The sequence below is a fragment of the Sesamum indicum genome, linkage group LG3 (assembly GCF_000512975.1).
Source record: "Sesamum indicum cultivar Zhongzhi No. 13 linkage group LG3, S_indicum_v1.0, whole genome shotgun sequence".
Taxonomy (NCBI): Eukaryota; Viridiplantae; Streptophyta; class Magnoliopsida; order Lamiales; family Pedaliaceae; genus Sesamum; species Sesamum indicum.
The window spans coordinates 16991415-17003871 of record NC_026147.1 but is presented as its reverse complement, the minus strand read 5'-3'; the positions used below and the strand labels follow the sequence as shown (position 1 = coordinate 17003871).

Below are 12457 nucleotides of genomic sequence, written 5' to 3'. Positions count from 1 at the left end.
AAGTTATCTTCATCATCCTCTTCATCTTCACTATCAGTTTGACCAACTTCAGTCTGTGAAGTACCTGCAACCTACTGGTGTGCAATTGAAAGATCCACCATAATTTGTAAACCAGTGGGATCACATAGATGATTGTCAGTAGTAACTTCAGGGACTAGTACGACTTCCTCCGGCGGATATGCAATCTTAGTCCATTTGGACTCACCAACAACTCTCCGAGCCTTAGTTTTGCAGATAGCCATCCAATCTGCTTTGTCCCTCTTCATACTTGGGTACTCAGTGTAGTACACCTGTATTGCTTGTTGTGTAAATATGAACGGCTCATCTTTTTTGTACACCTTTTTGAAGTTTACATCAACGAGGTGATAGCATGGGTGTACCTTCATGTCTCTTACTGGATCGACCCAATGTCCACCTTGATATCTACCAACTCAGCAACAGTTTCCAATGAGATTGGGTGCAACCGTTCCATAATGGCTAGTCGGCAGCACGCACTACATTGTAAAAATAGTCTGTCAACCCTGACTCATAATCATAGGGGCCACCGCCATAACAATATGAAGAAGGACCGGCATCAACAGAACAGGACCTCGTACCATCATCATGCACAACATGGTGAGAAGAAGAAAAATAACTTGGTCCAGCTGCATAAATAACCATCTGTTGCGCCCAAATTCATATGTTGTTCATCACCCCAATGCGAATAATTACCCTCGACATAGACAGTTGGGGTTTGCTTCTCAGGCACTGGAAGGACAGTCATAGTGTTAAAATACTCTTGCACCCTATCCTCGCCACGAGAAGTCTAATTATAATATTCTGGCATAAATCATCACATACACAAGTGATAATTGACATCGTCGAGTGTTCTAAACTTTATGTTTTTGCATTTTTGGCAAGGCACCTAATTTTATCTCCATCCATATGTCCACGCTGACACTTTGCGCATTCTATGAAAGTTTTAAACACATCCTCGAACTCCGGTGTCAAACCTGCCCTCATAACTAGATTTAAACTTTGCATGACCATGAATGTAAAACAGATTCCTCATAGCTAGATTTAAACTTTTTTTTTATACATATAAATGGTCAAAGTAATTTCATTTTTTTAAAAGTAATAATTATATAATTACATCAACACCTTCACAAATTAACAACACATCAATTCGATTAATACATTAATATAACTAAAAATAATAAATAAATTATAAAAATTTATATAAATTAATACCACTATATTATATAAAATTTAAATTCATAATTTTCGAACTTGTTCAGGAGAAGTTGACCTCTCCAAACCCTTAGATTAGCTTTCAACTTGATTCTTGATCCAAATGATTTTCGTACATGCACATTTTGTTGTTGGACTCTTTAAGCTCAAAATGAGAAGTCAAAAGTTCATCCTCTTTCTTGTCCATATAAGTAAACTAAAATATTATCTATCACAATATATTTTGTATTTTATCAATATATTATTTATCATAATCTATTCTCGTCTGATGTGTAATTATTTATCTATCTGTTAGTCGTTCGTTCCATCCTTTTATATAAAAGAACTCTAAAGTCATTGTAAAAACAAATCAACTCTAAAAACAATTAAAAGTAAACGAGCCCCAAAGTCATGGTAAAAACCAATTAAATATCAACACAAGTTGACAAGTGGTAATTTATTTTTGGCAATGCGATGGTCTACTTTGAATTGAATTTTTTATTATAGTTTATTTATTTATTTTATATATATACATCATGCATGAATAAAAAAAATTATGTCATTAATTTTAGAGTTAATTACACTTTGTCTTTTGAATTATCCATGACGGAACATTTATTTTTCTAATACTTATCTTTTTTATTGGACAAAATCATGGCTCATACCTTAAATAGTTATATTATTCTCAATATATTTTAATATTTTTACATTAAATCATCGCTAGATTATTTTTTAACTAAAAAGTTTTTAATATGTTAAGAATTTAAATTTAAAATAGAATAATGAAATAATATATATAATAGATACACAAAACAAATATAATATTCCAATCCGGCTTATTTTCCAACTTCTCATCCCTCCTTTCTCCTATAAATTACGCCACCGCTAACAACCCTTCTTTGTCTCTGAAGCATACACTGCTATGGCTTCGACCACCAAAGAGGTCCTCACCGATCTGTCCCCCGTCATCAAAGTTTACACCGACGGCACTGTCGAGCGCCTTTTCGGCTCGCCTCACGTTCCTCCGTCCCCGGAAGACCCCACCACCGGCGTCTCTTCCAAAGACGTCTCCATCTCGCCGGCCGTATCCGCCAGACTCTACCTCCCCAAACTCACTCACCCCACTCAAAAGCTCCCCATCTTAGTCTACTACCACAGCGGCGCATTCTGCCTAGAATCCGCCTTCTCTTTTTTCCACCACCGCTACATCAACCTGTTATCTGCCGAAGCCGAAGCTCTGGTCGTCTCTGTCGAGTACCGTCAGGCTCCCGAACACCCTCTACCGGCGGCATATGAGGATTCCTGGGACGCCCTCCAATGGGTCTGCTCCCACGTTCTTGACCAAACCCTTCTCGAGAAAGATCAATGGATCACTGACCACGGTGATTTCACCCGTGTTTTCATCGGCGGCGACAGCGCCGGTGGGAACATAGCCCACAACATTGCGTTGCGAGCTGGGTCGGAGTCTTTACCCGGAAACGTGAAAATCATTGGCGGAATTCTTTCACATCCTTACTTCTGGGGCTCCAATCCCATCGGAAACGAACCAAAAGTAGATATAGAGGAGAATTTCATGTACAGGTTGTGGTTATTCGTATATCCGTTCTCTCCCGGTGGGATTGATAATCCATTGATCAATCCCCTGGCTAAGGGAGCTCCAAGTTTATCCGGCCTTGGATGCTCCAAGATCTTAGTCTGTTTGGCAGAGAAGGATCAGTTAACGGCGAGGGGGCTAGTTTACGTAGAGGAAGTGAAGAAAAGTGGGTGGAAAGGTGAAGTAGAGGTAACGGTGGTTGAAGGAGAGGATCATTGCTTTCATATATATGATCCTGAAACTCAGACGCCCTCCGCCAAGAATCTCATCAGGCGTTTGGCTTCTTTCATTTCCCACTGAAATTTATGATTTTTTCCTTTGATCTCTTGTTTGTTGAGTATGAGCAGGTTTTATTTATATGTATCCAGTGAAAAATAAATAAATAAATAATGTAAATGAAATTATACGAAGAAGTTTTATTTCAGTGACATGCATGATATGATTCATGCAATCGAGATATTACCTGTTCCTATTGTTTTTACTAGGAAATTGACTATATATTTCATTATTGGATCAAAATTTGGCTTAACGTATCACAAGAATATAACATTTCACAAAACTAATATAACAAACACAAAATAAAATAAAAAACATAGAATATAGACATTAAAAATAAAACATGTGCAGTTTTATTAAATTGAAATTTCTTATCAAAAATCCCAAAATACGGGATTTCGTTAATTTTATTTTAATATTAAATCTTTTATGCATTATATTTTTACTTTTGTATTGATTTGTTCCAATACAAAATCATTATTAATAAATTTTAAATATGACGGCCAGATTTTTCTGGCATGGCGAGTTGGAATCTAGAACCCATTGGGTGGCTTGAAGCAAGCTATATATGTCGGAGTTCCCCAATTGAGGGAGTATAACATTGCTTTACTGGCAAAACATTGCTATATATATCCCGACACGCTTCTTCACCAGGTTCTTTGACACCAGTATTTTCCAGGTTCTAACTTCTTTGCAGCCGGGACACACCCCCTAATTCGTGTTCGGTGCTTGGTGCAAGGGATAGTTGACTGCTGGGCTGCTTTGGCGAAATGGAGACAGGCAAACGGCTTTAGTCACTGGGCACCCACGGTTGCCCCGCCCTCACAAGTTCCATCTTATCGCTCAGCCCAAAATGCTGCCGTGTGACATGAACGTGGCAGCATTATCTCTTTGGAGCATTGGTGGAATTGATCAAGGCAGAATTCTTGCCCGCGGACACTGATAGCATTATCTTGATTCCCCTAAGCGAGTCAGCCTCGAGAGATGAGGTTATGTGGCATTTTGAGAGGAAGGGATATTCACGCTGCATAGCACTTATAGGTCGGCCATTAGCATGCCTACCTCAGCAACTTCTGCAGCAGTGGGCGAGGATTGGAGCTTCTTGTGGAGGAGCAGAGTTCCTCCTAAGATCCGGCTGTTTGGGTGAGATGTGGGCACAATGCCTTACCAACGCTGGAAAACTTGTGAGGAAGAGGATTAACGGGGGACATACATTGACAAGTTGTGCCTGTGAGCCCGATATCGCCCTCATACTTATCACGTGCACAGTTGCTCGGCTTGTGTAGGCTCTTATTGATTTGAGGATGTCGACTATCCCACAACAAGCTGAAGTGGGTTCGGCTTCGTGAGGCACATCAGGCAATGGACGCACAAGAATTCGTGATGTTCATTTACATGCTGGGGTTTGTGGTTCCAGCATAACAAGCTTATTTTTTAAGGGCAAAACCTTCAGGCTTATCAGTTGGTGTAGCTGGTGCGTAGACTGCTCTCTGTTGTGTCTAGCTTAATGTTGGATGACCTGGGTAGACGTTATTGGGAGGGCTAGACAGTGGTCTTGATTTATGTTTGTTTGCACTTTGACCTCTGTTATTTGCTTTGCCGAGTAATGAGAATTTACCAATTTTTCCTCGAAAAAGTGTTACAAATAATAGGATTAAATAGTTTTCTTGTCAATTAAAACTATTACTATCAATTTATTTCGAATATAATCGTATATACTAATATTTCAACCACAGAAACATAAATAATACTATAAACTTAATATTGTTTTATAACTAACTACAAATGATATATTCACCTCTAAAAAAATATATTTTTACATGGGCATCGCACGACATACTTCTAGTACGCCTTAAAGAGCAAAGGCAACAAAATCCGGTTAATAGAAATTTGCACCAACCAATACATAATTATCCTGATAACTATACCACATTTTTAGGCATATGACAGGCTAAAAATAAGGTGATAAAATCAAATTCCCGTTTGAGCAGAAAAATACAAAAAGATTCGTATGAATTATTACAGCGCTTAATCAATGTCTTAATCTAACAGCATTTAACACTAATCAAAGTGTGAATATGCCTATTTGCACTATAATCAGGCACCCCAGCATGAGAATATTTGCCAACACGAGAAACTCACCAATAAGATTTATCCAACACAACAGCATAAAAATATTTTCATAGGAATTGGAAAAAACAGATAAGTGATAAACATTTGGAGAAGACAAATTGGAAGAGCAGAAAGAGTGGTGCAATTAATTGTCATTCCAACAACAAATTAAAATCACACCAAAAATAATACATCATTTACCAATTTTCCTTCCAAATCTTTTGTTGCAGCAAATAAAGTTTTAAAAATCATGAGCACAAGGCAGGACCCAAATAAGAGTAGGATCAATTAATCAACAGCTTAATTAGGGTTTTCACCAGAATTCAGCTAAGAAGAAAAATATTAGCAATCAATTAATTTAAAAAGGAAAACCCCCAAAGAATTCATAGGCAATTGAAAAAATAAAATAAAAGCAGGAAGAATATAGAAACGCAATGAATAATCACAAAAGCAACAATAGATTGAAATCGCGCCAAGCAATACATCACAATTTCCAGTCATTGTTTCAAACTCTCAGTAACTTCTAATAGAAGCCATTAAATCCCGTGGGAGCAGAACAGGGAACACATACAGTAGCAGCATCAGTTGATGTCTTCATCATCGAAATCGTCCTGGAAGGAGTTGAAGAAATCGGCATCCGCGAGACGGTGGAGGTCCAAGACGGGGCCCTCGCCGAATAGATCCAAGGATGAATCGACGTCGTCGACGTCCATCGCCACCGTAACGCCGCCGCTCTGCTCCTCCCCCTCCCCAAAGTAGTCCATCGCCACTGTCTTCATTCTCTCTTCGCTTTCTCCTCTCTCCCCCTCTCCCTCAGAAATGATAATATGCAGACAGTGTGGGTCCTACAGATGAATTGGGTTTATAAGGACCGGCCCAAAATTGTGTGTATATCTTAAGTTTGTTAGGCTATAGCTGCCTGCTTTATTTCTTTAGTCAAAAATTACTAAATTTTTTGTATTAACAAAATCTAAAAAAAGACTGATACTTATCAAAGATTCACTTATTATAGGTTGAATAATTTTTTTTAATTAAATTATTTTTATAATATTAAAAATATACATCCTCACATGTATTAATATATGAAAATATAAATAAGGGTAATTTGGTCATATAAAAATTTATTTGACTTATAATAATCAATACTAAGTTACCTCGAAGTAAACATATATTCTTATCCAACTTGTTAATATCAATAAATTCTGTGAATTTTGATTAAAGAAGAGACTTATTTTTTAGATGAAAATAAACCTAAGGAGTTCTACGCATAATTTTTCAAACCATATGAGGTTTACATATAATTACACCAAATGAAGACCGTAAATATCCCCAAAAGACTACATTGGTAGATTTAAATCAACTTACTATTATTACAATATTTAGTATGCAGTACTGTTAAAAAAGGTGATTCTCTCAAATACATCAATAAATTTTAAATCAATCAATTCATTCAAAATAAATAAAGAAACAACATACTACTATTAAAAGTAGACTAAATACCTACATTCGTTATACTCGAACTCACAACTTCTAGTACAAGAATCTTATGGCAGAACTGATTATGAGATAATTAATTTAAGATAATTGATTAAAAAATAATTGTAACATTTGAATTCACAATTTAATAAATTATTAATACAAATACAAATTGCATATTAATCCCAAACTCATCTTATTGTTAAAATTGATGAATGAATTAAAAATTCATTTAATTGACCTAACGAATGATTAAATAAATATTAATTATAGTGGGATTCAAAGCCATGAATTACAGCATTTACCAAACACATAAGTTGAATAGAATTTAATTTCAAAAATAATTATTTGAAAAAGAGATCAAACAACATAAGAAATTATAATATTTATATTTAAAATACAGATTTGTTATACCATGAAGTCAAAGGTTCGGATCCGATTAAAAGTAGATCATATATCCGTACTAGTAGTATTAAAAAACACGTTTTTTTAGTTGCCGTTTGGTTCAAGTGAGAGAAAAGGGGAGGGGAAGTGAAAACGCAAGGGAAGAAAAAAAAAATAGTTTTTCATCAAATTATTTGATATAATTAAAAAGAGAGCAAATATTAAATACTTCCTCTTGTTTGGTATGAGAAAGAAATAATATTTTTTTGTAATTTTACTGATTAACCCTTTCTCTTTATTTTATAATAGAAAATAAATAAGTTAATACTATACTAAAACAATTTTAATGTATAAAAAGTTTAAAATCTTATTAGTAAAAGTATTAATTGAATAAGAAAAAAAAATGTTTTTTATTAATAAAAATATTCATCAAAGTGAATATTGTGCATTTATTCTAAATTAGTCAATTTATATAGAATAAAAATTACTGTCAATGATCGACGGCATAGTAGTTTTTCTAACGATTTGGTTATTCTTTCTAAAAAATTATGTACCGGTATTATTAATACGAAAAAAAATTGAGAAAAATTATATATATAGGTATAGAGTAAATAAAAATAAAATATGTACTTTTTTGTTTTTTTAGCTTTATACTTTTATTTTTTGCTCAATTTTGAACGAAAAAGAAATTGAACTCCGAAAGAATTTCATATACATCCAATTTTACTTCCATTCCAACTATTCCCCTAACTAAACAACCAAACTTTTTCTTCCACATTCATTTTTATTTTCATTTTTTTTTGGGCATTGTATAAAGATTGATTGAAGTGTGAGGAAAATTATTAGAAAAATAAATTCATAGTACTAATTAAAGTTGTGGGAAGAAATATGTATAAATTGGTATGAGTTAGATAAGAGAATTGTGGCAATGGAGGTAATGGCGAGGGTTGGAATTCATGTCAACCCCTATCCATCTCCCTCTCTCCATAATCTTCTTCGTCTGCATACTCAGAACACCCTGTCTCTTTCCTGTTGCCGCTCACTTTCCGTATACGATCATCGTTGTTTCCTCCTCCTCTCGCCGTGGCCGCTCCATATACGCAGGTCCCGTCAGTGGGACTCCAACGCGGAAACCAACAATAGCAAGAACTTCAATTTCGGGGATGATGTTGAAAGAGAAGATATTGATGATGGCATGGAGCAGTGGACTGAAGTTCTTGAGGATTATATTGACAGCATCTGGATACTTAAGGCGACTCTCTCTCTCTCTCTCTCTCATCTTCGTTCTCGTAGATTGTGAAGCTATATTGTGTTAAATTATGAGTTTTCCGGTGTGGGTTTTAGCAGAAAACATGAATTTGGAGGTAATCTAGTGTTGGGTCTGTCTTTTCGTGGAGTTTAGACTTGGGCGTTTGTCTTTGTTCTTATAAATTGATTAGTCCATTGCAGTGTTTTTCTTTGTAGTTGGAGTGTGAATGGTCTGCATTTGTTTGTCTGATTATCATTTTTTGTGCAGTTCGACAATAGTATGAATTTTTTCTTCTACGGAATATACCTGTTTGTGTAATGTACACATTGGATATATCTTGTTTTCCTTTTCTCTCTAGTTGCCTTGCTCGTCTGATTCATCATAATTGAAGGTGTTCAGATATCTGGAATTATGTTCTAACTTGTGTTCCTCGACCTAGTCCCCCCTGCACGTAGTATGTAATATTGACTCTTTCTATAACAGAATTATATTAATTGTGAACGATGATTGTAGAACTTATTTGGGTGAACAAAGTAAATCCCAGTGTTTGTCTTTCTGATTCATTTTTCGCCTATTGTTCGCTTGCTCTGTTGATTTTTTTTTTTTTTATGAGAGACAACGGGATGTAGTGGATGCATTCATTGGGTGTATGGCGAGATTAAGTTGTAGGGACGTAATTGTTTTCCTTGAGCGGTATGGATCAACTTGACTCGCCTCTAAATTTCCAGCAGTCAAAATATGAAATTGGCCTAGTTTTCTTTCTGTATCATTAATTTAGGGGGCATTAGTTTGTATGTGTTGTGGCTGAACTTACAGTTGTTGAATTCATGTTCATAGCTGTTCGACCTATTCTCAATTACTTGAATCTATAGACGTCTTATTTCGAATCAAATACTGTTTTGACATTGGTTCACATCTCTAAATTTCACCAGCATGTCTCAGGGATATGATCCCTTTACTCCTGTCATTTTTGTTAGCTTTCAGCTATTCTCCCACAAATTTGGAAGCTGTTTCTCATCACTGATCTTCCTTATGCATTTGCATAGTTTTACACATAAAAGTGTCTATAGGATCTACTGCTACATGAAGAGCATCTCTGTCTTGAATATATTCTTCATGGACTTGCTTTCTTGAAAGGTTGACGGCTACCTCAAGATTAAGCCTTTGCCCATGCAGGTGTTTGGATCCTATGGTTGGCTGCTTCCAGCTATTATAATATCACTGCTGCTGACAAATGGTCCAAAGGCTTTTCTTATGGCATTAGCACTTCCCTTTGGACAGTCAACTTTTACATTTGCAATAGAGAAGTTCCAGAACAGGGGAAGGATCAAGCCAAAGCCCAAGACCAAGACTAAGAAAGGAAGATCACGTGCTTATAGTTCAAGGAAAGCTGAAATGGAAGAAGAGGCTGAATGGATTGGTAGCCGACAGCCCAGAAAGAAAAAGAAAGGATATCAATCCTGGGTTTCGAAAACTGGTGTTTCTGTTAGCAGCAATGATAAAAGTGCAGCCAATTTTGGTGGATGGGACGAGCTTGATGTAGGGATGGATTCCAATGTAGGATCTTCAAGAAGGGCAGCACATAAATCAAGTGGGTTGAGAGAGGAACATGCAGAGAAAGGCAAGAACAAGAAATGGAGTGAAAGTGATGGGCCATTATTGCTGAGGTTGCTGATTTCTATTTTTCCATTTTTGAGTTCATGGACTAAAGTGCTATAATAGTACTATAAGCTAATTGTTGAAAAGTGCATCACCAGTCTTTCGATCATACAACTTGGATCTTGCTTGCACATGGAGATCTAAGTGGACATTTACCTCGAAAGCAAGGTCGATAAATACTCTCTAAGGCTACCCAACTAACCTCAAAGGTATGCTGATCCAATTCTTGTTCATTGTATTGTATTCGTTGCCGAGAGTGATTGCAAAATGCTAGATCTTTGAGCTTCTTTGTGGAGTCAACATGCATTCAAGTGAGGGATACATCGAAGCAATCTTCGTATTATGTGCACCACCATATATCTTGAAGGTAAGATGGACGTAACTTTCTTCCAAGTTTCACTCTCTCAGACGTGATGGAGCTAATGCGGGAGTAATCTCCTTCCAACTTTCACCATCTTGGTATTCATTCCTGCACTTGGATACATTCTTGGTCGATGATTATTCCGGTTCTTCTCTGGACAGTGGTGCTGGTGGCATAATGGCCTTCCACTCTAGGCCTGTCAAATGACAGGTTTTATCCTACTCAAATCCGTACTCAACAAATACCCAGAATAATTACTTATGTACCCACCCTTGCCCTATTCACAGGACACCTATTGGGTCTTACACGTGTCATAGATCGTGTCGGGTAGCAAATATCAGCATGAACCTTCGGGTTGCTTTCTTGATGATCTGATGGAGAATGCGTATAGATTGATTGCAAGCACTGTTTTGCAATTGCCTGGAATAAACTTTTTCAGTTCTAATGTTGCTCCAGTTCTAAAGTATAAAAGATCAGAGAATGACTCTTTAATCTGAACTCAGCATATTGAAGATCTTGAGCATCTTTATAGAAGCATTTATATTCAGCAGAGAACACAAATACTTTAATAGATTGATGAGCACACTGATCCTGTGCTGCTACACAGTTCATAAGAGACACACTACTGATGTAAGTGCTCACATCTTTAAATTATGAGCAACCAAATCTATAAGGTAACTTTTTACAATTTATTATTGATTATAATTAAATTATGATGATACTATAATAACTAATTTAGTAATTATTAATATTAAAATATTTATATTTATTTAATAATTACTATTAAAGTAGAATAATAAAAAATATGTTGATGTATGATACTTGATTTGTTTCTACGATTTTGTGGCTGTGAGTAATAGAATATTAGGAAGTCTATGGATATAATAACTAGCTACAACTCGTGCTATGCACAGACATATATATATTTTTTTATTATATATGGTGCTATAAATAAAATTTCAACACAAAATAAAATTTTTATTTTTATGGGTATGATGCGTTCAAAAAATGTACGGGTTGAACAGATATAGACTATGCTCAAAACTTGGGCAAAAGCGAATGCAACTCTTGAAGTGGGGACTTGCAAGAAAGGCGTTAGCACTCCGATATCCAAGTTAGTTTTGAATTTAGGATAAACTCTTGTAAAAATAAGTCGCAATGAGAAATCGAGATATGATTAAGAAAATCGAAAGAGAAATTGTGATTAGAATGCAATTCAAATGCTAAAACAAGAATAACAGTGGTTTTCCAGATCCTGGAAGGTGTCCCCGTTGAGGGATTGAACCTGTATATATAAAGGGAGGCATCCCCTTCTGTTAGGACTCTGCACACCACCCTTATTCTCGGAAAAAGAGGTCAAAATATGTGTAGATAAGTCATGATTCAATTTTATCTCCAATTGATTACCTCATAGCAACATGTTTTTGCTTGAGGGAGGACTCCTTGCATGTGATGACTGCTATTCTGCGGGGAGTCCTTCTAGGTTTAGGAATCTTGGGTCTTGGGGCGTCTCCCTTCTCCTGGGCTGTCCTAATTAGACTTTGGATGTGAACTTGTGGTTTGGTAAGTGTTTTATCGGGCCTCTATCTTAGGTCAGGTCCATGGTCATTCTGGTGGGCTGCCCTCTTCTTAGGCCGATGGGCTATGCTTAAAAGGTCTTGGACTCTATAAACCCCCTTTGGGCCATACCATTATTTAGTCCCCCCTACTCTAAGGCGGAAGGGTGCCCCTAACTTCTTAGAGTAGGAGCCCTTGTTACACTAGATATGCTCAAAAAACGCAATGAATATGAATTATGCTCAAAGTTTGGGCAAAAGCGAATGCAAATTCTGAAGAGAGGACCTGCAAAAACGGCGTTAGCACTCCAACGCCCAAGTTAATATTGAATTTGAATTTGAATAAAGTCAAAAAGTAAATAAATATAATTGAAATCAAGATATGGTAAATAAAGTCGGTGAAAAGTGTAAGAATACTTGATAATGTGCTTGTGGAGTGCTTAGAGAATGTTAGAAAGCGTTTCAAAAGTGTTTAGAGAGTGAAAGAGATGATTTAGAGAGTAAGAAAAATGTGAGAGACATTAGAGAGTCTCATGAAGGTGTTTGGAAGTGCCCTCAGTATGGAAGAGTAAATCTGTATC

The 12457-nt window shown here is 36.2% G+C and overlaps 2 protein-coding genes across 3 annotated transcripts; both read left to right on the top strand.

Moving 5' to 3' along the window:
• On the top strand, positions 2100 to 3260 carry LOC105158722 (2-hydroxyisoflavanone dehydratase). Its single transcript, XM_011075562.2, has one exon. The coding sequence runs from the start codon at positions 2132 to 2134 to the stop codon at positions 3101 to 3103; it is 972 nt and encodes a 323-aa protein (XP_011073864.1). The 5' UTR covers positions 2100 to 2131; the 3' UTR covers positions 3104 to 3260.
• On the top strand, positions 7933 to 10825 carry LOC105158623. Of its 2 annotated transcripts, XM_011075433.2 has the most exons (3): positions 7933 to 8303; positions 9477 to 9967; positions 10058 to 10825. In XM_011075433.2, the coding sequence occupies exons 1-3, from the start codon at positions 7980 to 7982 to the stop codon at positions 10101 to 10103; spliced, it is 861 nt and encodes a 286-aa protein (XP_011073735.1). In that variant the 5' UTR covers positions 7933 to 7979; the 3' UTR covers positions 10104 to 10825. The 2 variants fall into 2 exon arrangements, with proteins under 2 accessions (XP_011073735.1, XP_011073734.1); XM_011075432.2 differs by having other exon boundaries at positions 7935 to 8303; positions 9477 to 10825.

Bases quoted from the DNA above. Each gene is read 5' to 3' on its own strand.
- LOC105158722 (XM_011075562.2), top strand. From the start codon at position 2,132: ATGGCTTCGACCACCAAAGAGGTCCTCACCGATCTGTCCCCCGTCATC.
- LOC105158623 (XM_011075432.2), top strand. From the start codon at position 7,980: ATGGAGGTAATGGCGAGGGTTGGAATTCATGTCAACCCCTATCCATCT. The intron at 8,304-9,476 runs GCGACTCTCTCT...TTGCCCATGCAG, and splicing joins ACAGCATCTGGATACTTAAG to GTGTTTGGATCCTATGGTTG.